Source organism: Lichenostomus cassidix, chromosome 13 (assembly GCF_008360975.1).
Source record: "Lichenostomus cassidix isolate B80296 chromosome 13, HeHo_3.0, whole genome shotgun sequence".
Lineage (NCBI taxonomy): Eukaryota > Metazoa > Chordata > Aves > Passeriformes > Meliphagidae > Lichenostomus > Lichenostomus cassidix.
The window spans coordinates 12,173,888-12,199,092 of record NC_139494.1 but is presented as its reverse complement, the minus strand read 5'-3'; the positions used below and the strand labels follow the sequence as shown (position 1 = coordinate 12,199,092).

General features: G+C 56.8%; 1 protein-coding gene across 2 annotated transcripts in view; it reads left to right on the top strand.

Annotated features, from left to right (window-relative positions):
• Positions 1–980: 980 nt before the first annotated feature.
• The window catches only part of CAMK2A (calcium/calmodulin dependent protein kinase II alpha), a 31,345-nt gene continuing 7,120 nt past the window's right edge, over positions 981–25,205 (top strand). Inside the window, exons 1-13 of one of the 2 annotated variants that reach the window (XM_085073715.1) lie at positions 981–1,219; positions 6,737–6,831; positions 9,756–9,815; positions 13,469–13,523; positions 13,769–13,834; positions 15,330–15,402; positions 15,758–15,860; positions 16,266–16,349; positions 16,981–17,075; positions 17,460–17,582; positions 18,335–18,418; positions 19,749–19,791; positions 21,553–21,593. In XM_085073715.1, the coding sequence (XP_084929841.1) occupies positions 1,158–1,219; positions 6,737–6,831; positions 9,756–9,815; positions 13,469–13,523; positions 13,769–13,834; positions 15,330–15,402; positions 15,758–15,860; positions 16,266–16,349; positions 16,981–17,075; positions 17,460–17,582; positions 18,335–18,418; positions 19,749–19,791; positions 21,553–21,593 (984 nt within the window). In that variant the 5' untranslated portion in view covers positions 981–1,157. The remainder of the gene's footprint in view (positions 1,220–6,736; positions 6,832–9,755; positions 9,816–13,468; positions 13,524–13,768; positions 13,835–15,329; positions 15,403–15,757; positions 15,861–16,265; positions 16,350–16,980; positions 17,076–17,459; positions 17,583–18,334; positions 18,419–19,748; positions 19,792–21,552; positions 21,594–25,205) is intronic. The other variant, XM_085073716.1, reaches the window with a different exon arrangement.

The window sequence follows — 25,205 nt, the reverse complement described above, 5'->3', positions numbered from 1 at the left end:
TGGGGGAAGTCAGCAGGTGGAAAGTGCAAGGGGTGATGTTGACAGAGGGGGTGGTGCTGGATCCTCAGTGAGTGCTGGTGGGGACTCAGAGGGAAACCCCTTCCCTGAGGTTTTGGACCTCACAACTCCACTTTTATTGTGCTTTTTGTGATTTCTTATGTTCAGCACAGCAGAGAGGCAAGTCACCAACAGGAAGTCCAGGGGGTTGGGGGGGATACCTTCCTCCTATTCCCACTCTGAAAGTTTTCCCCTTTCTGCTCTGGCTTGGGCACCACAGGGACACAGGCACTCCAGGTCACAGCCTTTTTGCTCCCCTCTAGCTGTGCTTCAGGCCAGGCTGCTCGCCCCTCTATGGGGTGACTCTCAGGAACTGTTCCCCGGGAACCCCAGGGCCCTTCAGGGGACGTGGAGGGTGAAGGGGGAGTGGGGAGAAGCCAGCCCTCCCCTGCACTGTGATCAGGGACAGCCCCCCCGGGGACCCTGGCTGAAGGCGGGACGGTGTGGGGACCTGGGGACCTGCCATGGTTTCTCCAGCTTCTCCTGACACACTTCTGCTCCATCTGCTCCCTCTTGCTGCCGTGTGTCCCCATCCCACAGCCCCCCAGAACCCCCAGGAATGCTGCTGCAGGTACCAACAGGGCCTGTATTTTTTTTTTTTTGGGGGGGGGGGGGATAAGCAGTTGCTGGGGTGACAGCATCCTCCTGCAACATGGAAACCACGGTTTCCATGGAAACCCCTTTTGCCCCAATTATTTTACCACTGCCACAGCCTTTAATTTGCCTTTAATAGTTGTATTTTAGATATCTCCCCCCTCCGCAGCAGGTGGGTGACCCCCGGGCAGCCCCTGGGCCGGGTCCCCAGCAGGGCCCTGGTCCCCACGGAGGGCGGCGGGTTTGGGAAGCAGTTGCCCCGGCAACAGAAACAGGGCGTTTCTGGCAGCGGTGGTCACCATGGGGACGGGGATGCTGACGAAGGCTTGTGAAGCTGAGAAGACAAATTGCCCTCATCATTATCTCTGGGCTTGTCAATCAAACATATTCCCTTATTTACCTCAGCGAGGAGAGAGCCCCGGGAGCACACGGAGAGGGAGGGAGCGAGAGGAGAGCTGCTTGCCCCAAACTCCGCACCGGGGAGGGAGCATTTCCAGCCCCTCGGGATGGCCACCATCACCTGCAATCGCTTCACTGAGGAGTACCAGCTCTTTGAGGAACTGGGCAAGTAAGTTGGAGACGGGGCTGGGATGCTCAGAGCGGGGCTGTGCCCTGGCTGGGAAAGAGACTCAGCGGTGCTGAGAACTCCTGGAGATGGGGGAAAGGAGATGGGCACGGAGAGAATGCAGTGGGAATCGGAGGGCACTCGGGTGAGGATGGGGTCTACCGGCCCCGGACCTATTTCTCTGTCCCTCCCCGAGTTCAGGGGCTGCTGATGGGTGTTTGGCTGGGGGCTTGGGACACCCCAGAGGTCTCGAGTTGCCTGGGAAGGGCTCGGCTGCCCCTCTTATGGAAAAGCCGCTCCCGAAAAAGAAGGCTGCTGGCTCCCTTGGGAAGTTCTCCAGCCAGGAGGAGGGACAGGACAGCTGAGGAGGAAAGCCAAAGCAGTGGGCACCCCTCACATTTCTTCAGGGAATTTATCTGTGTGGATTCACTGGGGTTTGACTAGACCTGCAGGAAACCCAGCCTGCCTGGCAGCCCCCAAGAAATCCTGGTGGCTTTTGGACAGATCCAGGATATTCCCCACCCCTGTCCCAGTGCGGCTGAGCCACAGCCCTGCCTGACCCTTCTTCTCTGCCGGGGAGGGCTCAGCTCCTTCGGTCCAGGTGTCATTGGGTGTGCCTGGATCGGTGCATGTGTGTGTGTGTGTGTTGGTGTGTGTGTGCAAACAGAACTGCCTGTGCACAGCGAGGGGATCCTGGGGAACACTGAGCACCCCGGGGTGGAGCGGGGAATGCCAGGTTCCCCGTGTGGAGGGAATGCTCCATGTCCCGCCCAGCGTGTGGCTGTAAAATAGGCACAGGAGTGAGCAGGCGTGTGCCTCTGTTTTGGTTTCTGTGCCTTTTTTCGGAGCTGATGTGTAAATCTGGGGCGTGTGGCCACCGTCCCCTCGGAGCGGCTGGCAGCGCGGTGGTGGGCTCAGGGTGCCTGTGCTCCAGAGGAGAAGCTTTGTCCGTCCATAGGCACAGGGATACTGCAAGCCCACAGCCCTGCATCGCCCGGGTGCAGAGCAGCATAAAGTGTGTGCCCACATGCACGAGGGCGTGTGAAATGGGGCCGAGGGAGAAGGGAGAGGGCAGACATGGGGAAATGGAGAGGCTGAGACAGGAGGACTTTGTGCTGGGCTGGATGCTGTTCATGTTCCCCAGCCAAACCGTGGCACCGGGGTGCTGCTACACAGTGCAGCTCCGTGGAGGCAAACGGATGCCCCTGTCCCGGGACGCTCACATCCATCCCCCCGGCATCAGGGTGAGAGAAGGGGGCTGGTGGAGAGCAGAGGATTGGGTTGTGGAGTGGGTCCCTGTGGCGGGGACAGCCCCAGCTGGCACTGCAGGCAGGGGGATGGGCACCCTCTGGGGAGCTGGTGGCAAGGTGGGGATGTGGGACCTGCTTTTTCCAGACTTTTCTCGGTTTTTCGGGGCTCTAAGGCTTGGTGGTGGTGGCAGGGGGTGGGTAGGTGAGGCAGTGGCTGCCGGTGCCTGGGGTGAGGCTGCGGTACTCTGGCTGGGCAGAAGTGGCTGTGGGGATGTGGAGGGGAGTTTGCAAGCTAGGAATGATGGGGAGGACCAGGAGGGCTCCTGGAGGTATCTGGGCTGCAACGCTTTGCTGGGTGGGTGCTGAGCAGAGGGTTGAGCACCCAGGCTCAGCGGCTGCCTGTGTTGCCCAGGAGTGTGGTGTAAAACCACCCAGACAGATGCATTTTAACAGAAATAAAGGAGCAAAGCTGGCGCAGCAGCTCACCAGCCCCCAAGAGTATTGCACCCGAGCACCCCAGTTCTCGGGGGATGCAGGGGCAGCATCCCCAGCTTGGTGCATCCCACAGTTTTGCCATCCGCTCGGCAGGGCAAGTACAACTGCAGCAGTGAGATGTTCCTGAGTTAGGGGCTTCATCGGGCTAGCCAAGGTGCCGTGGGGCTGGTTGGGGATTTTCCACTGGGATGGTTTCCAGCACATCCTGGCACATTCAAAAAGCAGCGGTTTCCCATGGGGAAATTTCCGCTTCACGGGCTTAGGGAAGGGAAATCAGGACGAAGTGCCGCACCTCTGCTCTGCTGCGGCAGCTGCTCGCGGTGGGAAGTGCCGTTCCTCCTCCGGAGAGATGCTCCCGGTGCCAGGCGGGGTGGGGGATGTCCTGGCAGGGGTGGGCAGAGCGGCTCTCCCCGCACCAGACCCTGGTAGGGAGCAGCGTCCTGCAAGGATTCAGAGCAGAAAGGGTCCATCTTGAGTTTGCTATCCCCGAGGGATTGGGGCGGGCCGTTGTGGGGGACACGGTGTGTCCCCAGCCTGGCTGGCAGAAGGGCGAGTCTGGGTGCCAGGCTGCTGCACCCACCCGGTTTCTCTGCCGTTTCCTCGGCTGTCATCCGTCCTGTCACCCGGGCAGGTGGGGGTTTGGGATGCCACACACCTAATGGAGGCATCACGGTGGGGCTTCGGGGGCAGGCAGAGATGGGGAGGGAGATCTGCAGAGTCTGTCCAGCAAGGCACAAGCCCTTGGCACATCTCTGCATCTCCCAAGCATGGGAGGACATCTGTCCCGAGCGGGGAACACGGAGCTGGGGAAAACCCACTCCTGCGGCAGCCCCCGCAAAACTGAGCAAGCGAAGGGCTGCTCCGATCCCCCAAGCTTGCAGGAGGGAATCAGGCAGAGGGCGGGGGGCAGCAGGGGTGGACGGGGAGAAGATCCTGCCCACGGCCCCCCGGAGTAGGACAAACATGAAGTGCAGCTCCATCGGCGCCTCCAAATCCGCCCCCGCAGCAGGTTCAGGGAGAGGCTGGAGACAATTACCGTGCCGAGCCGTAGGATCAGCCCCTCCGCTCCCGGAGCTGCGGGAGAGGGGGCTTATTAAAAAGGAAAAAAAAAATGGAGGAACAAAAAATCCCCAGCCCACACTCTTCTCTCTAGAAAGGAGATAAAATGCCTCGGAGGAGGAGGAGGTGTTGAAGAGAGGGAGGGCGGCAGCAGCACAGCCGGGCGCTGGCAGGGAAGGTGTGAAAAAGGGAGAAGCGGAGCATCCTGGTGGCAGAGCCACTGCTTGAGCTGGTGGGGGAGGCCGTGGGGACAAGGCATGAGGTCATGCCTGGCCTGGGGACCAAGGGACAGAGGCTGCAGGGCTGGGGCTCAGCAGTGCCAGGGCTCGGGGCTGCAGAGACAGGGCTGGTGCTGGGCTCTGGGTCCAACATCACCCTGCAGTCAGCTGGGGGACAAGGACACGGTCTGGGCCCATGGCCATGCAGGTGATGTACCCGTCCCCTGCTCAGACTGGGACATGCTGTCTTACCCAAGCCAGGCAAAGATGGGGGTCCTCAGCTGCTACCAGGGTTGGGGTGATCCCCATGCAAAGACCCAGTGCCTCAGGAAGGAAGGGACACACTGCTTCGCATGGCCAGGGAACAGGACATGATTCCTTCCTTCCAGAGGGGCTTCATGCTCCACAGTGGAGCTGAGCTCCCTGCCTGGCACCCCCAGCACTGCATGCAGTGCCCTGCAAGCCCCTGGTGTGGAAGGGGATGCCGTCTTTGCCAGGAAAATGGTGGATTTAGATGGAGCAAAGGGGGGCTTTTTTCCCCTCGGCGCGAAAGATCCTACCTGAGACTGAGTAGCAAGGGAGCCAGTAGCAAGTGTGGCTGGGGGTCAAACACCCAATGTGAAGGGTTCCTGGCCAGTGCAGACCCACTGAAGGACCTGACTGGAACAAGGATGGGGGTATGGCAAGCGTGCTGTATCCCTGGGTATCCTGCACCTGCATCCAGTGTTCCATGTTCCCTCCACCCTCTGGGCACACACGGATTTTCTTATGCGTTATAGACCACAAATAGACATTTGGTTTCTGTTAGGGAGGTCTGGAGGAGCCAAAAGCCGGGAATGCAGCTGGGGATGTGAAACGGCTGCTGCATCCTGCTTCCCGTGGCTCCTCCATTCTTACCATCCAGTTCAAATAAATAGATGAGCAAGTGGCTGTGGACACTGGGACTAGGAGTGACCATTGGTCCCCAGCCTCCAGTGGATCTGGGACACCTACACCCCTCCAATTTCATGCTGGGTTCTGCAGTGAAACCCCAAGCTGGGGTGAAATCCCTGCTTGCTGCACTCTGCTGCAGACTGTCCTGCCACTGCAGAAACATCACACATATCTTTAGGAAAAAAATTAGATAAAATGAGTCCCAGGGGTTCATAGGAGCCCATAAACCCTATACAGTATGGGGTTCCTAGCAGGATGAAGAGAGCAGCACCATGGGACTCCTGATGGCTCTGGTCTCCCTACTCATGGCAAGCTGGATGTGAAGCATTTCGCCCACCCTTTCCAGTTAATTCCTCCCCAGGATTCAGGGATATTAACAGCTCAGCTCTTTCAGCAGCCAGGATTAAATGGCAGGATGGGGAAGCTGGGAAGCACCAGGATGTTTTCCCCCAACTCCTGCCTGGCACGTGCCGTGAGCGATGTTCTCTGCGAGGCAGCACTGGGTGCGTGGGCTGCCAGCACTGCTGGGGCTCCATCCCCATCCCTCCACACCCGCTGCTTGCCTGCTCTCCTAAAAATCACATTCAAACCCAAATTGCCCGTCTCCACCCGCCCCCGCCGCTAAAATCAATTATCCGCCGCTCTCACCAGCCCGCGGCCTTTTATTCCTCGGCAGGGAGCTGGAGTGGGGTGAACAGGAGTGGGGGGAAGGTGGGGCAGGAGGTGGGATTGCTTTTGATAGTTGTTATTTTAGCGATTGGAGAGGTTTGGCAGGAAAGGGAACCTGACATAAAGGTTGTGCTCAGCAGGGCTGGAGTGTGCATGTGTGTGTGTGATTGCAGTGCTGCAGTTCCCAGCATTGTGCTGGCACTGGCAGTGCCACGAGCTGGCAGGACTTGGGCTGTGGGGTACAGGGGCAGATGGGAGTCTTTGGAGTGTCCCAAACACTTGTGCTCGCTTGCCTGCCAGAACCCAGGAGAGCTCTGCACGTTGGCTCAAGTGTGTGCAATGTGCAGCAGCATCCATTTCTGTCCAGCTCGGCTGCGTCCTTGAAGGGTCCCCTGGACTGTCCCTGCCTGGGTGACAGTTTTGCAGTGGGGGTGACCTGTCACTGGTCACAGCTGCCAAGTCCTGCAGTGATTGGAAGGTCTGACCTGGCTGAGAGCTGTGTCACAGCTGCAGCCATCACGGTGTCCCTTGGGAGCCTGTGTCCCTGCTAAATCACTGCCCCTTCCCTCCTGGCAACAGGTAGGGAGGAGCCAGGAGGAAGAGAAGGAAAAGTTCATGATGGCTGGGGTGTTCCAGAGGAGCACGGAGGGGACAAACCCACATTCATCCCTAGGTCTACACATGCCTCCTCCCATCATTCCTCAAGGACAGTGGTGCAGGGAAGCCGGCTGAGATCCCTCCACGTTTTCCCCAACTCCCTGCACCAGTCAGCATCTATCCCCATCCCCATCCTTGTCCCCATGCCTCCAGCTTCCCCTCACCCCACAGCCACATCAGGGCTGAGCTGTGCTTGTGCCCACGCCAAGCCCTTCACCTCTGGCTTCTTCTGTTCCCAGAGGCGCTTTCTCCATTGTCCGGAGATGCGTGAAGGTGTTGGCAGGACAAGAGTATGCAGCCAAGATCATCAATACCAAGAAACTCTCTGCTCGAGGTAAGCACTGAGGGTGTCTTGGGGGAGGCAAGTGGTGAGCAGGGCTCATGGAGTGGAGAATTTGTTCCCTCTGCACAGTGCTGCGATGATGCCTTTGATGTGCATTGAGGTGGGGGTGTTTGATGTGCGATGGGGATCCCCTCAACACACTCTCTCCCTGCTGTGGTACACACTGAGCTCCTTGATGGATGGGGTGAATGTCCCGAGGAGGTGTCTTGGTGGCTGCTCGCCACATCCCATCCGATCACAGAGATGCATCTGCAGCCTGGCTGTGCCAAGGCTCAGGGGGACTCCCAGACTCCAATCTGCCTGAGGAGCCATAGGATCATATTTCTGTCCCTGAGACCCATCACCACCCTGCACACTACGTTGCAGCAAAATGATGGTTACAGCCTTGCAACAAGTCAGAGCATTGCGATCCTCGGGCAGAGTGTAGCACAGTTATTTTGGGAGCATCACTTTCTGAGAGGGCCCACCCTGAACCCACATCCCTGCTCTGGAGTCTGTAAGTTTTCTCACTCATATACCTACATCAATGAAATGGGAACATCCCTTCAAGTGGGGGTTTGACTTAATTTCTACCTGGAGATGGGCCCTCACTGCCTTCTGGTGAATCGCTTTGGTGGAGCACATTGGCTGTTTTCTGCTGGGAGGGGCACTGGTGGGTCTGTCCCGGTGGGTCTATCCCAGCTGCTCCTAGGAGTGAGGCTGAGCTGAGCCAGCACAGAAATCATCAGCCAGCCCTTGCCCCAAGCCAGGGACCCCTCTGCCCCCAGGCACTTGAGAGAGGAGCTGTGATGAGGAGGACTGAAAGAATGAGGCAGCAGATGCTGTGTCCCCACTCTGCCTCCCGTCTGGCTGTTGGGAGTGCAGGATGGGTGCTGGGAGGAAGCACCCTGCCAGGAGGGTTTAATTAACCTCCCTCGGTGTCTCTTCAAATTCCACTGCTGACCTCCGAAGGCAAAACTGAAATGCAGAAAAGAGTGACAAACTCCTTTCTGACCTGGAATTAAACCAGGATGTTGCAGTGTCCTTCCTACAGTGCTGCCAAAGCGGCATGGCACCGGCACTGAGCCCTCCAGCTACTCCAGCACTGACCCCTGCCCCTCTTCAGGGATTCAGACCACTCTCTTCCTCCAAAGCCAAAGGCTGGGCTCTGGGCAGGGTGTGCAGTGCTGGGCTCAGCCCTTGGCTCCTGCCCGTGTACCCCAGCTGGCAAACGCCTCCCAGTTTTCAGGGCTGCCTGGAGCAGCAGATTGAGCCGCCCTCCTTTTGCTCCCTCCTGCCTCCGCTTGCCTCCTCCGGGAGTTTGCCCCTCTCCATCCTCTTCTGGGGTTTGTGCTGTCCCTGCAGTTCCTGGCAGTCCCCCAGAGAGGTTTGACTGGGGTTATTTTCCCTGCTCTGCCTGCTGGAATCACCAGCGGCTTTGGCTAATGATCTGGGCATTTCTGCAGTGCTGGCAGGGAGGATGGCACTTCTCTAGACACAAAGGGCAGGAAGGAGAGAAGTGGGGAGAAGGTGAGAGAAGCTGCAAAACATCCCCAGCCAAGGTCTGTTTCTTCAGACATCTTCCTGGCTGCCAACACAGAGGGGCCAGCAGTAGAGAAGGTGGAGGTTTTGGAGGAAAAATGGGGCTTGGGTGTGTGCAGGAGCTGGATTTGTGGGGTAGGAGAGGCTGCAACAAACCTCCCCAGAGAAATGCTTGCCCCACTTGTCACACTGTCCGTCCATCCCATCCCTGCCATCCACCCTACAATGGACTTTAGTTGTGAGAAGCAACAGCCTGACCTCCAACCTCGCCCTGTCACCCTGTCCCACCCTGGGAAGGTTGTCACCCATCGGGGGAAATACTGTGGGAAGCTGAATGTGGCCACCAAGGTTATCTCAGCCTCCATCTCACAGAGTCCAGCACAGGCTGCAAAACTCACCCCAAGCTCCAGGGTGCCTCTCGGACAGGATACTGAGCCCCGGGAAGGCTCCAGCCCTGCAGAGAAGGGGCTGCGTCACTTTCACGTCTCAGCGGTCGGAGACACCCAGGTTGGGTTTGATGCAGAGCGAGACTCCGGGGTGTGAACCTGCAAGGTAGCAGTGATAGCACTGAGAGACAACAGCCCTAATTATATCCTTGCTTGTCCTGGCTGCTGAGTTCCTGCACAAAATGCCTCCAGTCAGGGTAGCTGGGTCAGGTGTGAGCAAGGAGAGAAGTGCAGAGGAAGAAACAAAACGATTTGCAGATTCATTCTGAGCTGCCCCACGGCGGAGGATTTTTTGGCTCAGCTCAAGTTGCTTTGCCCAGAGCTCTGTTGTCTCACAAGCTGGGGAGTGGGACCTGTGCTTCCAGTGTTTGGGGACAGGCATCAGTTCTGAGAAGGGTTCTGCAATGTAGGAGAGCAAAGCCCTGCTGTGGAATGGCTGATGATGGTGAGGGGGAGTGAAGCCATAGCCTCGTTTCATCCTGACACCTCTTGCTGGTCGACTCTGCCTTCAGTTGCTCAAATTGTACCATGCGGGGCCAGAAATGTCCTGGCTGATTGCCTGTGCCTGGATGAATAGGAGAAAAGGGAACAGTGCTGCCGGCAGGGATAACCCAGACAAATCCAGGGTATTTGGGAGGTGATCAGAGATTGTTCAGCAAAGAGAAGGGAGAGGAGAGGGCAAGAGATCATTCCAAACCCAAGATTGCCCACGGCATCAGTATCTGGGGGCTTAGCCAGGGACTGCACTCGTGCTGAGAAACTGCCTGTCATGCCCTGATGCTGAACTTATCCCCAGATCTGTAACTCTTTAGCAAAAAAAAAAACAACAACAAAGCTGCTCTTTCCCCCAGGTTTCCTGTGCCAACAGCTCCTCTGAGAGCCCAACAGAAACTGAGAGCAGTTGATTCCCTTCCTCAAATCCTAATCTAGGGCCGTTGCCTCTTTCAGATCACCAGAAGCTGGAACGAGAAGCCCGGATCTGCCGTCTCCTGAAGCATCCCAACATTGGTAAGCACACCCTGCACCCCCATTTCTGGTGCTCTGTGCCTTGTTCCACTGCCCACCTGCTCTCCCGTGTCTCAGCCAGGGCTAGGGGGTCTCTTTCTGCAATCCAGCCCTGTCTGCAGCAGCATGGACTGTTTGTCCCAGAGGCTGAGAAGGGCTCAGTGTCGTCCTGCCCGCTGATCTGCAGAGCCTTCCTCATGGGAAGCACCATCTCCAAACGGGGTCATGGGAAGAAATTCCCCCACTGGGCATAGGGGGACTGAAGTAGGTCCTGACTAACCCACTTGGCCATCGCTCCCTCAGGGAGAAACAGAGCCCCAGGAGGCTGCAAGAGGCTATTTTTACTGCTCTCCCCGCGCTCGGGTGCCGTATTCCTCTGCATGCTCCAAAAAGCGGCTGCAGCTCGGAGCAGCAGCAGCAGCAGCGCGGGGCGTGTAGGAGGAGCGATGGCGGGGGGAAGCGAAGACTTTCCCACCGACCGTCCATCTGAAAGTAGCCTCCTTCGGAAAAGCTGTTTCAGGAAAACTCCCGAGCCCCTGCAAAAGACAAAAATAGGCCAGAAGGAGAGAGAGAGGGGAGGGGAAAAAACTGCAGTGAAAAAAAAAATAAAAAATCCCAAACTCCATTCTGAAAGTGATGCCGATGCAGGCTCTTGATCCCTGTGGATGGTCTGGATGATCCCACTCTTCCCTGTGCTGCACCCCAGGACGTACCAACCCCAAGTAGATTCTGCAGCTTTTGGGAAAGCATTCGGAGGTTTCTGCAGCCCTCTCAACCCACAGTCGGGAGCTGGGAGGGTTCCCCCGCAGCTGAGCTCCTCCCTAGCCCCCTCACTGCTCCGGTGACCTGGATCCATCCTTCCCCAGGAGCTGCTGCAGCAGATCCAGGGAGCTAGATCCAGGGCCACTGGGACGAGCCATGTGGCTCCTGTCCCATAAATATTTCAGTTCCAAAAAAGACTGTCAGCTTCCATCTGTCTCGGGCACACAGCTGCGTGGCAGGTCTCCCCTGCATTGCTGGGTTGCTGGACCCTGCAGGATTCCCCAGCCTCTGCTCCAGCAGGACCAGGAGCTGCCCTGCAGGGACGTCCAGCCTCCCCTTTGCACCAAAATACATGCGGGGATTGCTGAAGGAAATGCACTGCAAAGTGTGTGAATAGGAAGAAATACTAAACCCAGAGGAGCTCACCGCATGAGACAGACCTGCAGGATGGTAGCTGCAGGTTCCCCAGGTTCCCAGGTTTCCCAGGTTCCCTGCTTGGCCACAGATCTGTCCTACTGCTGTGTTCCACCCTTCCCTCTCCATCACCTGCCCGTGGGGCTGGTGAGGTCTGCAAGGACCAAAACACCTCACCTGTCCCTGTCCTTGTCCCCCATCCCTACACTACCCCTCCCTGTTTGGCTGTGACCTGGCAGGTTCAGAGCTGCAAAGGCTGGAAGGGGTTAACAGCATGAGATGCTAACACAAGCCCAATCTGCTGCTATTTATACCCAGGAGGCTCTTCTCCACCCCCCACCCCACACCCTCTTTCCTTTCACCCCCCTCCACTGCTCCTGCTGCCTGGAAACTTGGGCTTGCATCTTCCCTTCCGTGCAGCAAAGGCGGCTCGTTACCCACACAGGAGCTGGAGTGAGCGGTGCCACTGCAGAGCAGCCTGGTGTGAGGAAGAGATGAGACAAAACAGCTCTGGATGAGGCAAAACAGCTGTGTCCAGCCCTCCCTGGGAGATGCACCCCAGCTGCCAAGGGGCTTTGCTGTCTTCTTGTCCCTGCAGCAAGGTGGGATCCTTCCATCTCCCATGGCAATGCTGTGCTGCAGTTCCTGGAGGAACCAACCTGTGCTCTGCACCGTGCCCCCTCAAGAGCCTTGCATGGAAAGCCATGCCTGGGCAGTCAAGGGCAGGTCCAGATCCCCAGAACCCCACAGCACATCCACAGCACTGTGTGATATATTAGGGACAGTTATGTTTCCATTCAAGGAAGTCTTGCTTTATTGGGAAAATTTTGGCTGCACCCAGCTCTGGCGTTTGAGCTCCAGGTACTTGTCCTCTGACTCTCATCTCTGAAGATTTGTCCTGCTCCTGCCTTGGCTCTCAGCTCTGAGCTGGAGTGGTTTGGCCAGCATGGCTCTCTCTGACTGTGGTCAGTAACAGATACTTGTAGGATCAGGCTATATTTAGTGCAGCTGCTCCCTCTTATACCTTCTTGGCTCCTGGCAGCCACAGGCTTTGGGACTTCCCCAAACAGGGAACGTATCCGGACCATATGCTTATAGTTATGCTGGCCCTATCCACACCAAACTCACCTAATCCCCCTGAGAATACTTTGGCTTCTGTGGGATCCCAGGTGTGATCCCTAAATCCCTCCAGGTGAGATGAAACAGGAGGAAATATGTTTCTTCCAGCAGAGGAAGGCAGAAAAGCTGGGATTGTATGTTGGAGTAAAAAGGAGCAGACACAGATGTGGGAGCACAGGGGACATCTGCAGAGGCCAGCAGTGGGGAAGGATGACTGAGGAATAAGATAAGCAAGTTGTGTCAGTAGTCAAGACCACAAGAGAGACAGACAGGAAAGATGCTGCCCAGCTCATCAGACCTTGTTTGCCCTTGTGCCCTGGCCCGGTGAGGTGATGCTGCTGGCAACAGACTCTTGGCAGCCACTGGATTTGTCCACGGAGCTTGGAGACAGGAGAAGGACCAGCAAAGTGGTGTTTGCTGGCCTGGCAGATAAGAGCAACACAGTGCAGTGTCTGCGCTGAGTGCTAGGGTTGTTATCTCCTCTGGCTCAGACTGAGTCTGGAGGATGTTTCCATATAGGGCTGAGCTGATTTAGATGCAGTAAAAGGGGCTAGGAGTAAAAATTCCCACAAAATCTCGCACCTGAATGTTTCTTTTTTCCTCCCTCATTCCCAGCATTCTCAAATATATTCAGAGTTGTATCAGGCTGAAACCAGGTGTGAGAAAGGAAGCATTAAATATTCATAGTCTCAAGGGAATCAAATAAAATACGAGGTGGGAGACAGAGGATGTTCTGCTTATCCATCCTACCTGTTTCTGTGCCTGTCCCCTTGCTGCACATCTGCCTGCTAGGTGTGAGCAGGGATCTGAGCCTGAATAACCAGCACACAGCTGCAGGATGACAGGTTTGTACCTGGCTGTACCTGGTGAGGGGAGTGCCCAAGAGGAGAGGGTGCCAGGAGACAGGGAAACTCATCCCACGGAGATTCCCAAGGAGAACAGGAAGGTCATGAGCAGAAAATAAAAAAAGCCCTGTGGGTGCCAGAGTTGTCAGCCCAGCACCCTGCTGAGCTCTCTCTCTGCCCGGGCACCTCTCCTGATGGGACTGGGGACACCCATGCCTGCAGCCTGCCCAGTGCTCAAGATAGCCCAGCAGCTGCCTGGAACCTTGGCCAGGCACAGCCCCGGGCAGTCCCCGATTTGGACGTGACCTTTGAGCCCTGCACGACTGGCCCAGGCTGGGGCCATGGCTGGGCTCCTCTGGTGGGCAGGGTCTCCCAGCAGCCAGCAGCAACAGCAATAGCAACAGCCCTGCTGTGCTCTTCCCCAGCTCCTGCTTGTGCCCCGAGGGGAGCAAAGGCATTCCCAGGGAGTGGGGTGGGAGCCAGGTGTACCCCATAACCCTTCTGTTTCTGCTGCAGTGAGGCTCCACGACAGCATCTCTGAAGAGGGCCACCACTACCTGATATTTGACCTGTGAGTAATGGTTCACTGCATCCCCTAACCCACGGGCAGGTCTGTGCTTCCCCCAGGGTGACACGACCTCCACCTCACCCGAGCCCTTCCTGCAGGCTGGGTTTGAATCAAACTTGGGTCCCCCAAGCTGGGCCCTGTGCTGCAGCCCCAGTTCTCCCCCCATACATGGTGCAATGACATTTTTGGGGGGCTTGCCAGGGTGGAGTGTGCTGTCAATCAATCCAGCTCCCCCTGTTTTCTCGCAGGGTCACTGGCGGGGAGCTGTTTGAGGACATTGTGGCCAGGGAGTACTACAGCGAAGCAGATGCCAGGTGAGCTGGGCCATGGACAGGACAGCAGTTGTCCCCTTCTCCCACAGACTGCTCCCTCCCGGGGTCCTACATGACTGTCTATCTGCAGCACCAGCTCATTCCATACTGGGAGGTGTTTCACAGCCACTCTGCAACACATACGCATAGGCCAGAAAAAAAACCAAACTACCCAAAATGCTCTTTCTAACTCACTCAACTCCTGTGCCAAGAAGGAGTGCTGCCATAGGACTGGTTTCCACTTTGAATCAGATGGCTCCCAGCCATTGCCCACAGCATCCTCAGCATCCTCAATCCTCGGGATGTTGGGATCAGCATCTGACCTCACTGCAAATGAACAGGGTGTCAGGGGCTCCCTGGTCTGGGGGCACCAGGACTGCCTGGTCAGGGGGCACCAGGGCTCCCCAGGATGGCAGGGAGGAAACCCAACACCAGGCTGGTGCCCAGCCAGGGCCATGATAGCACGGACACCCTGCAGATGTCACTCCTTCCCCTTGGAGCTGCATTCCAGCCATCTGCAAGTATTTCTCTGGCATTTACCACTTGAAAGCACTGAGAGGAGCAGTCAAGACAGGCTGTGCTGGAGCTCTGCTCCCTCCCACACTCCCACTGGCACTTTCCAGGTACCCTGCTGCAGAGCCATTTCAGCCACCCCTTTGGTCCCTGCAGCTTGTCCAGGGGACAGTACTAGTCTCATTCTTTTGAGGTGACATGAGCTGGCCCTCTCCAATCTCCAGATATCACTGTGCCTCTTGGCTTTTCCCCCAGGCTAAGCACAGCCTGTATGTATGTCCAAGGGGGTGGTAAACTCTACACTACCTCTGCATGGTAATATCCTTTATTTCTAGGCAGAAAACAATCTCATTTAATGGGCTGCCTGCACTGAATCCACTTACAGCCCATCCACTTATTAGTGTCATACAAATAAAATAAAACACATGTAAATAAAGACCTTCTGCCTTGCACACAAGCTGTTTTGGAGCAGAAGCGATCAGCGCCTCTGTCTTTTTCCCTTCCTGTCTCACGCACGCAGCAGAGCTGGAATGTAATGAACTAGATATAAAGCAAGCAGACACAGCAAGAGCCACCTGCAAGAGGAGAGCAGGGAAATGGGGCTGGAGCAAAGGTTGCACAGAGCACATCTGCTCTGCCTGGGTTGGAGACCAATCTTTGCTGGCATTGTGGTTCCACTGTTGGTCTCCAGCTCCTCGCTTCCAGTGTTGCTCCTGTTGAGTCCCCACAGGCTCAGTTGTATCTCCCAAGCTCCTGCTTGCCATTACTGGGTGTCCAGTAGCTCTGGTGAGGTCTTACTGGGTTAGAACTGCTCCCCACAGGTGTGTGTGCTTTGGTGAAAAGGGATGCTGAGCTGTGCTGCAGGGCTGCTGGTGGAAAGTGTGATGGGGAGAGGGGGAGAAGGATGGAATGCAGCAGAACAGAAATGTCTGACAGAACTCTGCCTCACTGGCCACTTTTGTGAGCTTTCTCCTCTCTCCCACAGCCACTGCATCCAGCAGATCCTGGAGGCTGTCCTGCACTGCCACCAGATGGGGGTGGTTCACCGGGATCTGAAGGTAGGAACTGCAGGGGGAGTGCCTGTGGGAGGACAGGGGACCCCATCTGTGATGCAAAACGCTGTGGAACAATGCCCAGAGTCCTTCAGGGCTGCTGAAACAGCAGGGAGGAACATGTGTAGGGCTGCAGGAAACCCACAGAGCCAAGACCAGCTCAGGAGCAAAATCACACAAGGGAGATGGGGTTGGGAGGTCCTTGCAGTCCATGGTCCCCTAAGGATAGGGGACACCAGCACACAGAGCAGGACAAAGCACTTAGGGAGCACATCCAGAGCTGTGCTAGGAAGCTCCCCCTGCCAATAGCAGAGCCCCTGGGGGGTTTTCACTCCTCTCCAACCCCTATTTCCTTCTGCAGCCTGAGAACCTGCTGTTGGCATCCAAGCTGAAGGGTGCTGCCGTCAAGCTGGCTGACTTTGGCCTTGCCATCGAGGTGGAGGGGGACCAGCAAGCATGGTTTGGTGAGTAGGACTGGCCTGAGGTGGGATATCCTCCAGCCCTCATTGGCACGTTAGTTCAGGGGGGCTCCACAGGGACTCTGTGAGTCACCGAGGTCTCCTGGTGAGATGGACAAGTCGGCAGTAGGGGCAGACCAGTGGGAAGAAATCCTCTTCCAGGTGCTGTAAGTGCACATCAGAGCACTCCAGCCTTATGCACCATCTGGTGTTTGGCAGTGACAGAAAGACACAGCTTGTTCTGCCCTCGGGAGTCACAGAGGTTTCTGGAAGGAGGGTGACTGTCCCACCGGGTCGGGATGTGCCAGGGCTCTCGGCTCTCGCTGTGCCTGGCTGGGGACCAATCCCTGCTGGTGAGCTGTGCGGCGACAGGGATGCCTGACGGCAGGCGTGACAGGCTGTCTGTCCCAGGTTTCGCCGGCACCCCGGGATACCTCTCCCCCGAGGTGCTCCGGAAGGACCCCTATGGCAAAGCCGTGGATCTGTGGGCTTGTGGTAAGTCAGACCGGGACTGGAATGCCGGGAGAGGGCTGGGCTGGGCTGGGCTGGGCTGGGCTGGGCTGGGTGGGATGAGGCAAACTGTTCATCCTGCATGTCCCAAGTTGCGCTTGCCACTCACATCTCAGGAAGGTCAGGGTGCAGGATTTGCCCAAGAGGTGGCACATTACCCTGGGCTGTATCCAGAGCAGCACACTCTCTCCCAGTCCAGTGGCACCCTTCTGTGAAGGATCAGCCTCCTTGCTATGTACCCAGAGCTCCCAGTCAGCCGAGGTGCTGCCTCTTTTCCCTACACAACTGTCAGAGCCAGGCAATGCCTCCCTGCAAGTGCAGCCATAGGGGAGCCTTTTTCCATCCACAATAGGGAAGAGGGATCACCCACCCCTGCCAGGGCACCCACTTTAGGCTCTGCGTGGTGGCTGCCAGAGCCCTGAACCTCCCCAGGTGCTGAGCATGTCAACACAGCTGGGCCCACCAACAAGCCTTTTGCTCTTTAAACAGTGAGCAAATCTTCATGTTTCCCTAATTTCTGTTTCTCTGCTTGAGTTTGACTAGTCCCCAGGCTGTGTGTGCTCCTGGCTCCAGCAATGAATTCTCTCCCACTGATCCCATCTCCTCTCCTGGGCAGGTGTCATCCTTTACATCCTGCTGGTTGGGTACCCACCCTTTTGGGATGAAGACCAACACCGACTCTACCAGCAGATCAAGGCTGGGGCTTACGATGTGAGTGGGTTTGTCATTCTGCTCCCTTTCATAGTCTCCTCTCTCTCCTGCTGTCCCTGCCTTGCAGCTTGCTGCTCTAGAAGAGCAACCAAGACAAATTCAGACAGATGGGAACAAGGTTCTTTCCTCTGCCCGGGTTGCAGAGTGTTTGCCTCGTTGCCATGTCCAGGTGTACACGTTGGCATGTTTCAGGGCCACTTTGTGGGAGAGATAGGTTTTGTCCTGAGCCTTCCAACTTTCTTCTTCCACTCCTGCTCTTCAGTTTTCTACCTGGCATCTCTTTCCAGTTGCTGCCATCTCTCCAACCTGTCCCAAGTTTCAGGAGAGCCATTCCAAGTGCAAAGGGGCTCTGCCATCTCTCACCCTGGTCCCTTTCTTTGGCAGTTCCCCTCCCCTGAGTGGGACACAGTCACTCCTGAAGCGAAAGACCTCATCAACAAGATGTTGACCATAAACCCATCCAAGCGCATTACGGCAGCAGAGGCTCTGAAGCACCCCTGGATATCGGTGAGTTGGGACCAAAGGCAGAGAGATGTGGGGATTCACAAGGGGGGAACATCTCATTGGGAATTGCATGTTATCAAACATGCTGCCAGCTCTTTTCTCTATCATGGGAAGATGGTTTCCTGGCATAGTTCTTCCCAGTGCTCTCCCAGCAGCATTTCCCCTGAGGTTTTACAGCAGAGAAAAGCTTGTGAATGCAAACAGCATGTTCCTGGGGGACCTGGTGATGGGAGGGACAGACATGCTCCCAGCCCTGGGGACAGTCTCATTTCCTGGTGTCACGCTGTGCTGGGGGGCCTTTCTTCAGAGGCAATGGGAATAGGCATGTGTTTATCCATCCATCCATCCATCCATCCATCCATCCATCCCAGCAGCAATCCCTCCACCCTTCGCTGCATCCCACTGTTTCAGATGCTGGTTCTCACTCTGAATCAGATCCTAAAGGCAGGAGGAGTTGTGGGTTAACCACCTATGTACAAACCCTGAACACGTTGATAAACATGGCTGGTCAGTCAAGGGGTTAACTCAGGGGCAGCCAGTTCTCTGTGCACCTCCACTGCCAGAGCAGATCCTGCTGACTCCAGAGCTTCGATCTCCCACTGCCCATTAAACTTTTATCTGCTGGTGCTGCTGCAGGCAGCTCTGGCCCGTGGCTCAGCCATGGGAGATCGCACACGTGGGTGTGCATGTGAGAGTGGGGCTGGGGGAGCCCCTTCCCCCCAGCACTGCTCTGAGCCAGCTCTCTCTCCCCCCAGCACCGTGCCACCGTGGCGTCATGCATGCACAGGCAGGAGACGGTGGACTGTCTGAAGAAGTTCAATGCCCGGAGGAAGCTGAAGGTAACTCTGCCCAAGCTGGCTGAAAAATGCACAATCAGCTCATTGGTGGGCTTGTTCCCTGCGTGGGAAATGGCAGGGTGGTATCCATGGGCAGTGGTGTGGGGGTGATGGGCATTTGGGGATCCCTGCTGTGAAGAAGGGGAAAGAAGCTGAGTGGGGTGGCAGCTTCATCTGGCTGGGGTTCCCAGCTGCTCAAAGAAAGCCATGTGAAGGAAAGCACTGAGTCACACTGGACACTGGGGTGAGGCCTTTTCCACTGGGAGTCAGTGTTGAGAAAGCTTCTTTTTGGGGCTTGAGACGGGTTTTGGAGGCACAGTGAGACCCTTTGCCTGATGGCCAAGACACTTTGGAGCCAAGAAAGTGATCCACAGACAGACAGAAAACTCGCCCACCCCAGCAGCCCCACGGCCTTTTCCTTCTCAAATGCTGCTGTGTGCCACAGCCTGGACCCCTCTGAAATCTCCATCTCCAGCTTGAGCATCTCCCTGAGGCACCTATCTCTCGGGTGCTGCTCAGCCTCAGCTGGCAGCACGGTGCTGGCAATGAGCTCTGGAAATCCCAGTGGCTCCTGCAGAGCGGGATGAGGCTGGTCTGTGCCACAGCCAGAGCCATCAGAGCTCCAGGCCTGAACGTGGCGTGGTGCAGAGCAGTACAGCTGCAGGCTACTAACAAGATTATCAAGCAAAGAAACTGGCTATAAACTATTATTACTTTTCAGCTAGACAAGTAATCAAATTAGTTCAGGCATACACTTCAAAATAGTAATCCATTACTGTAAGCAATTAGTCCAAAGTAATCTCATTATACGCTGAGCAACTAGTTAGTAGACTCAGCTGGAAAAGGGGAAGGATTTTTACGAATGTTGTTTTGTGGTGGTGATCTTTGCATGGCTCCCATGAGCAATCTCTGCCCTGCTGCTCTGAGCTGGCACAGCTTTAATCACAATTAAATCCGGTTCCACTCCCAGTGGGTCCCCTTGCTGCCAGCTGCCAGCCCCAGTCAGTGGGGTTGTGCTTCATCTAGGACAGGGTAGTATGAAACTAAAAAGTGCCCCGCAGATATTTAATATCCCTTTAATCTTGTATGGATGCAGTTTTGGAGAATGCAACCCAATGCCCTGGTAAAGGGGATATGGGGTCAGGGGTCAGTTATTGAGAGCTGCTTTTGATGGCAGTAGGAGAGTATCAGTCCGTGGGCCAGTTTCCTTCCTTCCAGTGGCTGGGGGACAGGTGCTGAGCAGGCCTTTCCTCCCCCAGGGATGGGGGGAGCACCAGGGTGCAGGGGGCTGGTTTGCAGCACACCCTTTCCTTCTGCCTTCCTTGTCTTTCAGGGAGCCATCCTCACCACCATGCTGGCCACCAGGAACTTCTCCGGTAGGTGCTGTCGCTGGGACTCATCTCCTTGTCTTACAGGATACCCAGGGCAAATCTGTAGGGTCCCTGGAGAGCTGGCTTTGCCTCATGTGTCACAGGGAGGCTGAAGTTGCAGCCTTGTGCCTCCAGGGATGTGTGGCTTTGGGTGCTCCTCCAGAGGTCACCTGGCACCTCCAGGCTGGCTGCTGGCTTGGGATGCAAGAGAAAAGGTGTCTGGTTGAGGCTCAGTGATCCACAATGCTTTAGGGTTTTGGGGTTTATATGCACCTAACCATCTGGCTTGTGCTGGGATGGGGATGTCGGTACTGGAGGCAGTCAGAGCTCAAGCGGCTGGTTTTGTGTTCTCCTGGAGATGTTTGTGGCTTAGGGAGAGCATCCCCTGCATCGGGAGTATGGAAAGGCCCCCGGGTGCCACTGCAGGCAGATGGCAGCAGGGTCTCTCAGGTCTCTCCCCCGGCAGGTGGATGCTAATCCTGCAGGATTTCCCACTCTCTTCCTGCCTCCCTACATCCCGAGGGCTGCCATGGCGACAGCACCGAGCACGGCAGCCCAGCCTGTGCACCGCAGAGGTCTCGGTGCAGCCAGAAGCCCCTCTGCTCCAGGGCCCTCCCTGAGAGCTCTTCCCTCTGGGGACACCTCGCTGCCGATGGGATTTCACAGGCGATTCCCCAGGCATGGAACCAAACGGAGCCATGTGACTGCAGAGCTCATCCACAGTCTGTCACCTCCCGCCCTCCCCAGTGCTGGGGATGGTCCTGCAGCGGTGCTGCAGGGCTGGGACACACCAGCCAAGCCCTGCACGCTGCTGAGCTGCCTGGCGGCAGCTGTTCGGGGTTAGTTGGGTGTTTCAGGGTGCTTTGCTGACTCTCCCCGAGTGTCAGGTGTAGCAGATGGGCAGGGATGCCAGGGCAGAGGGCTGTGGCCAGGGCTGGTGTCTGCATTTGTCGCGGGGGGATCGTGCTGACACATTTAGCACTTGTGGCGGGTGCTGGAGGAGTCCAGCAGCTGGGGGATCCAATGTCAGCCCCACGCCGGGAGAGGCGGACAGGAAGCATCAAAGGGCAGGAAGTTCATCTCTCCTGGTGCTGTCTGTCCCACGCACTGCCCAAAGGCTCACCAGTCTCCCCTGCCCAGCAGCACGGCCGTGCTGGTGGGCGACAGGGTCTCGAGTGGCATTGGCTCCACCGCTCCCCGCCTGCTCTGGGGGTTCAGGGCAGTGGGGTGCCTTGTGCAGCCGGGGGGCTGGGTCAGTGTCGGCAGCGGTGGGTGGGCACCGGGGAAGGCGCCTGCTTTTCATCCTTGTCAAAATGCGGGCTGCAGCTGTCGGGCCGGCGGGCCGGCAGCACATGATCCCGGCAGCATGGGGCTAAAATTAGAGGGCGGCAGGCGGGCAGCCCATTCCTCCCCACTGCACCACGCCGGGGCAACAGCACCGCCCGGCCAGAGCCCGCCTGTGCCGGGCAGCCCTGCCGGCCCCCTCCAGCCGCCCCAGGGACTTGGCGTGACGTTAGGACACGGGTCATGCCCCTGGCCAGGAGCCACTGGGGTAGGACAGGACAGTGCTGGCAAGGTCGCCCCTGAGCTCCCACGGGTTGCACCGGGGCTTGCTGGAGAGAAGACGAGCCCCACCAGCCGGTCCCGGGGGTCCTGCCACCACCGGGGCTCCTGCCGCTCTGGCGCCCGGCACCATGCTGCTGATCCTCGCCCTCCTGGTCTTGGTGCCCTGCCTGGCTCTGCTAATCTCCTTCCTCCTCTCTCCAGGAGGCAAAAGTGGTGGCAACAAGAAGAATGACGGCGTGAAGGTAAGCACACCCCCGGTGCCCTCTGCTGCTGGGGCGGTGCTGGGGGTCTCTGTGCCGTGCCGGCGGTGAGCGTTTCCGTGCCCTGCTGGCCGTGGGGGTCTCCGTGCTGTGCCCGTGGTCTCCGTGCCACGCCGGCAGTCCCCTCGGCACCCTGCGCTTTAAAGGGCAGCTGTTGGCTCGGTGTCCCGGTGTGTCCCCGTGCCACCGGCTGGGCTCCTGCCAGGACAGGCAGTGCGCAGGAGGCTTTGCAGCGCAGCGGGCGAGGGGAGCGGGCTGGTGCTGGAGGGTGCCCGGCGGGAACTCGCTGCTGTTTCATTGCCGGCAAAATGCGCTTGTCGCTGGCTGCCCCCGGGGACGGGAAGAGGCAGAGGCTGGAGCAGGACAGGGGACAAGAGGAGGCAGCTTTGCAGCCCAGAACCACGGCTCCAACAGCAGCCGTCTAGCGGGATGGGTGGCCTCATCTCCTGCTTGCTCAGCATGGGGCTCCTGCTGCTGCTGGTGAGACTGGCCCCAGCTCCTGTCCCATCCTGTCCCAAGGGCTGGTGTGCTGCTGGGTGACACATGGGTGCGTTTAACCCCCTCAGCAGTGCTGCTTGTCTCCTGTGCCCAGTGCAGACAGCAAAGAAACGTGGTGATACTTAACAGAGCAAATGGCTTGGTGATGCTCTGAAATCAAGTTGGTGCTTGTGGATCTTGTTTCTTGGGCTGCAGAGCCTGCAGGTTCATCAGCCCCTCCGAGGTGGGGCTGCAGCTCTTCTCCAGGACAAGGCAACTCCAGGAGGCAGCAAACTTCTGCTGTTTCTGGTGACATGGAGATGTGGTGGATAGCAGTGGTTATTGAGCTCTGTCAAACTCCTCCTGCAGGAAGGAATGGTCCATGCGAGGGCCTTTGTCTCCTTACCTGTTACCTTCATGAATACAAAGGATCACTCAGCAAGGGAGAGCTGGCGTGGTGACATCCTCCATCGTGGTGACATCCTCCATCGTCAGGCAGAGCTTTGGGAGCCCGACTGCAGTGTGGCTGCTCTCCTTCCTCCATAGGGACCCTTTCCTGGGGGAACCTACAGAACCTTCTCCTCCCCTTTTGTAGGGACCCAACTGTTGGGCTGTGATGGGTGCAGGGTTTTGGAAGAGCAGAGCCCTCAGCCAGCTTCTTCCTTCCTCAGTACAACTGGTTGGTGAAGCCAGAGGTCTAGGGATGGAATATCTTTCTCCCACTCCTCCCAGACCCAGCAGCTGGGAGAGGATGAGCCTGCAAGGACTGAGACTACGCACAACCCTCCAAACCTGGGCTCAGCTCCACAAGAGGCCATCCTGGCCATGCAGTGTTATTCTGCAGCATGGAGCTGATGGCGTGGATGGCTCTGAGAGGACATTAGTTTGGGCTGTCAGGATATCATGAGATTCCCAGGACAGAATTATTAGGTCTGGTGCTGGCAGATCCCAAGGGAGTCACAGCACCCCATGTGCCACCCCATGTGCTGGCCTGTCCTCTGCTGCTCTGAGGTCCTGGCTGCTTCTGAGAGTCACCTAAGCTGTGACACCACAGGTAGAGCTGAATTGGTAAAAGTGGCTGGAGCACAGGTGAGAGCAAACAGGATGAATTTTTAAGCTATTGAAGGAGAGATTTCTGGATGAAGAAGCTTCATCAGGCACAGTCCTGAATCTAATTTCCCAGCAGAAAAGGACAGCTTTGAATTTCTGTGTTGTGGTTGGCAACCATTTGCCAGCCCAGCTTGCTAATAATCTTCCCTGTTGGACTTTAAAGGAGCTTTGAGGGCAGACATTATGCCAGGAAAAGAGGCACTTCCACTTGTAGCAAAGTAGTGTGTTTGGGTGAACAGCTTTCAGGCTCATCACTGACACTCAGTGAAGAGAGTCTGGTTTCAGAGTGTGATCAGAGAGGTTGGTTTTCATCCCCAGCCCTCAGCCCTTGCTGGTGAGAAGGGAGCAGATCATGAGGCTTCATTCCAAGTGCAGTCTACCCACCAGCACTCATCTGAAGAGTGTGGACAAGCTCTGAGAATGAATTTGATTTTTTTATTGCCCCCTTTCCAGCAAGTAAAGGGGAGACAGCTTGGCTAGATGGCCAGGAAGGTGCTGAAGGAGAAGACAAGGTAGAGACAAGCTCACTCCCAACAGCTTTCTTGCATTGTCCACCTTCAGCATAACCATCCCCACCTCTCATTCCCATGCTCAACCTGGGGGCACCTGCAGCATAACTCACTCAGGGGGGCACAGGGAGGCTGGGTGCTGTGGGTGAAGCTCTGTTGGCCCACTGTGAGCAACCAGCAGATGTCAGGACACTGGTGAATGGTGTTAACTTCTTTTCACCTTGCTGGAAAAGCAAGGTAGGAGCCTGGAAGCCTGCCTTGAGTGGTTGGGACAGTGGGAAGAGAATGGTCCTGCCTGCTCAGAGCAGGGCTGTAAGTCAGGCCCTGTGGTGTGGGTCACTGTCAAAAGAGTTGTGTCCCCATTTGGAGTAACGTGCTGGACTGACCATTCCCATGAGACCAGGCAGATCCCAGGCAGCCACCCCTGCCTTTGCTGCCCAAAGCTGTGCTGGTGGGCAGCAGGCAGCTGGTGCTGCCCTCCAGCCTGTCTGCACAGCCCTCCAACACAGTGCCAGCCCAGGCTCAGAGGGCTCGAAACTCACCCTCCTGAGCAGGCTCCTCACCTACCAAAAACATTCATGGGACCAGAAATCCCCCTTGCTCAGAGCTCTGCTCTGGGGTCTGGGCGAGGTCCTCTGGTCCCAGCAGCTACGATACTTTCACTGCCCTGTGTGGTGTCACATCTTGTCCCATTGTAAACTAATGGAATCACTGCCCCATGTCGCATCCTGTCCCGTCCTAAACCGATGAGCTCACTGCCCCGTGTTGCATCCTGTTACTGTATGTCCAGACTCGACGCGGTCACTGCTTTGTGTTGCATTCTGTTGCGTCTGAAATTTCTGCAGTTTGCTGCCCTGTCTCATGTCCTTGGGTAGCAGAAGCTGTCAGCAACAGCCCAGCTCCAGTGGCTCCCTTTCTCCATGAGGTTCCTGACAAAATACCGCAGCTCACTCTGCCGTTTAGGACCTCTTTTTTTTTTTTTGGTGAAGGAAGGGTGAGAGTTGACAGATGGCCCAATGCCTTAAGGGGCTACAAGAGAGCTGGAGAGGGATTTTGGACAAGGGCATGAAGTGATAGAACAAGGAGGAATGACTTCAGACTGATAGAGGGCAGGCTTAGACTGGATATAAGGAAGAAATTCTTCATTGTGAGAGTGTTGAGGTACAGGAACAGATTGCTCAGAGAAGCTGTGGATCCCCATCCCTGGAATTGTTCAAGGCCATGTTAGATGGGGCTCTGAGCAACCTGGTCTAGGAACTGGATGATCTTTAAGGTCCCTTCCAATCCAAGCCATTCCGTGATTCCATGATTCTACGACCTAACAAGGAAGGGGAGAGCAGCACTAGAAGAGGGGGAAACTCACTGAGGATGCTGGTGGAAGCCAGTTAGGATGTGAAAGGAGCAATGAGGGGAATGGATATCAGCAGTTTTTATGCTGTAGCCCACCCATGCACCCTAATGGGTTGCTTCATGGACTTTTCCAAGAGATTTGCACAGT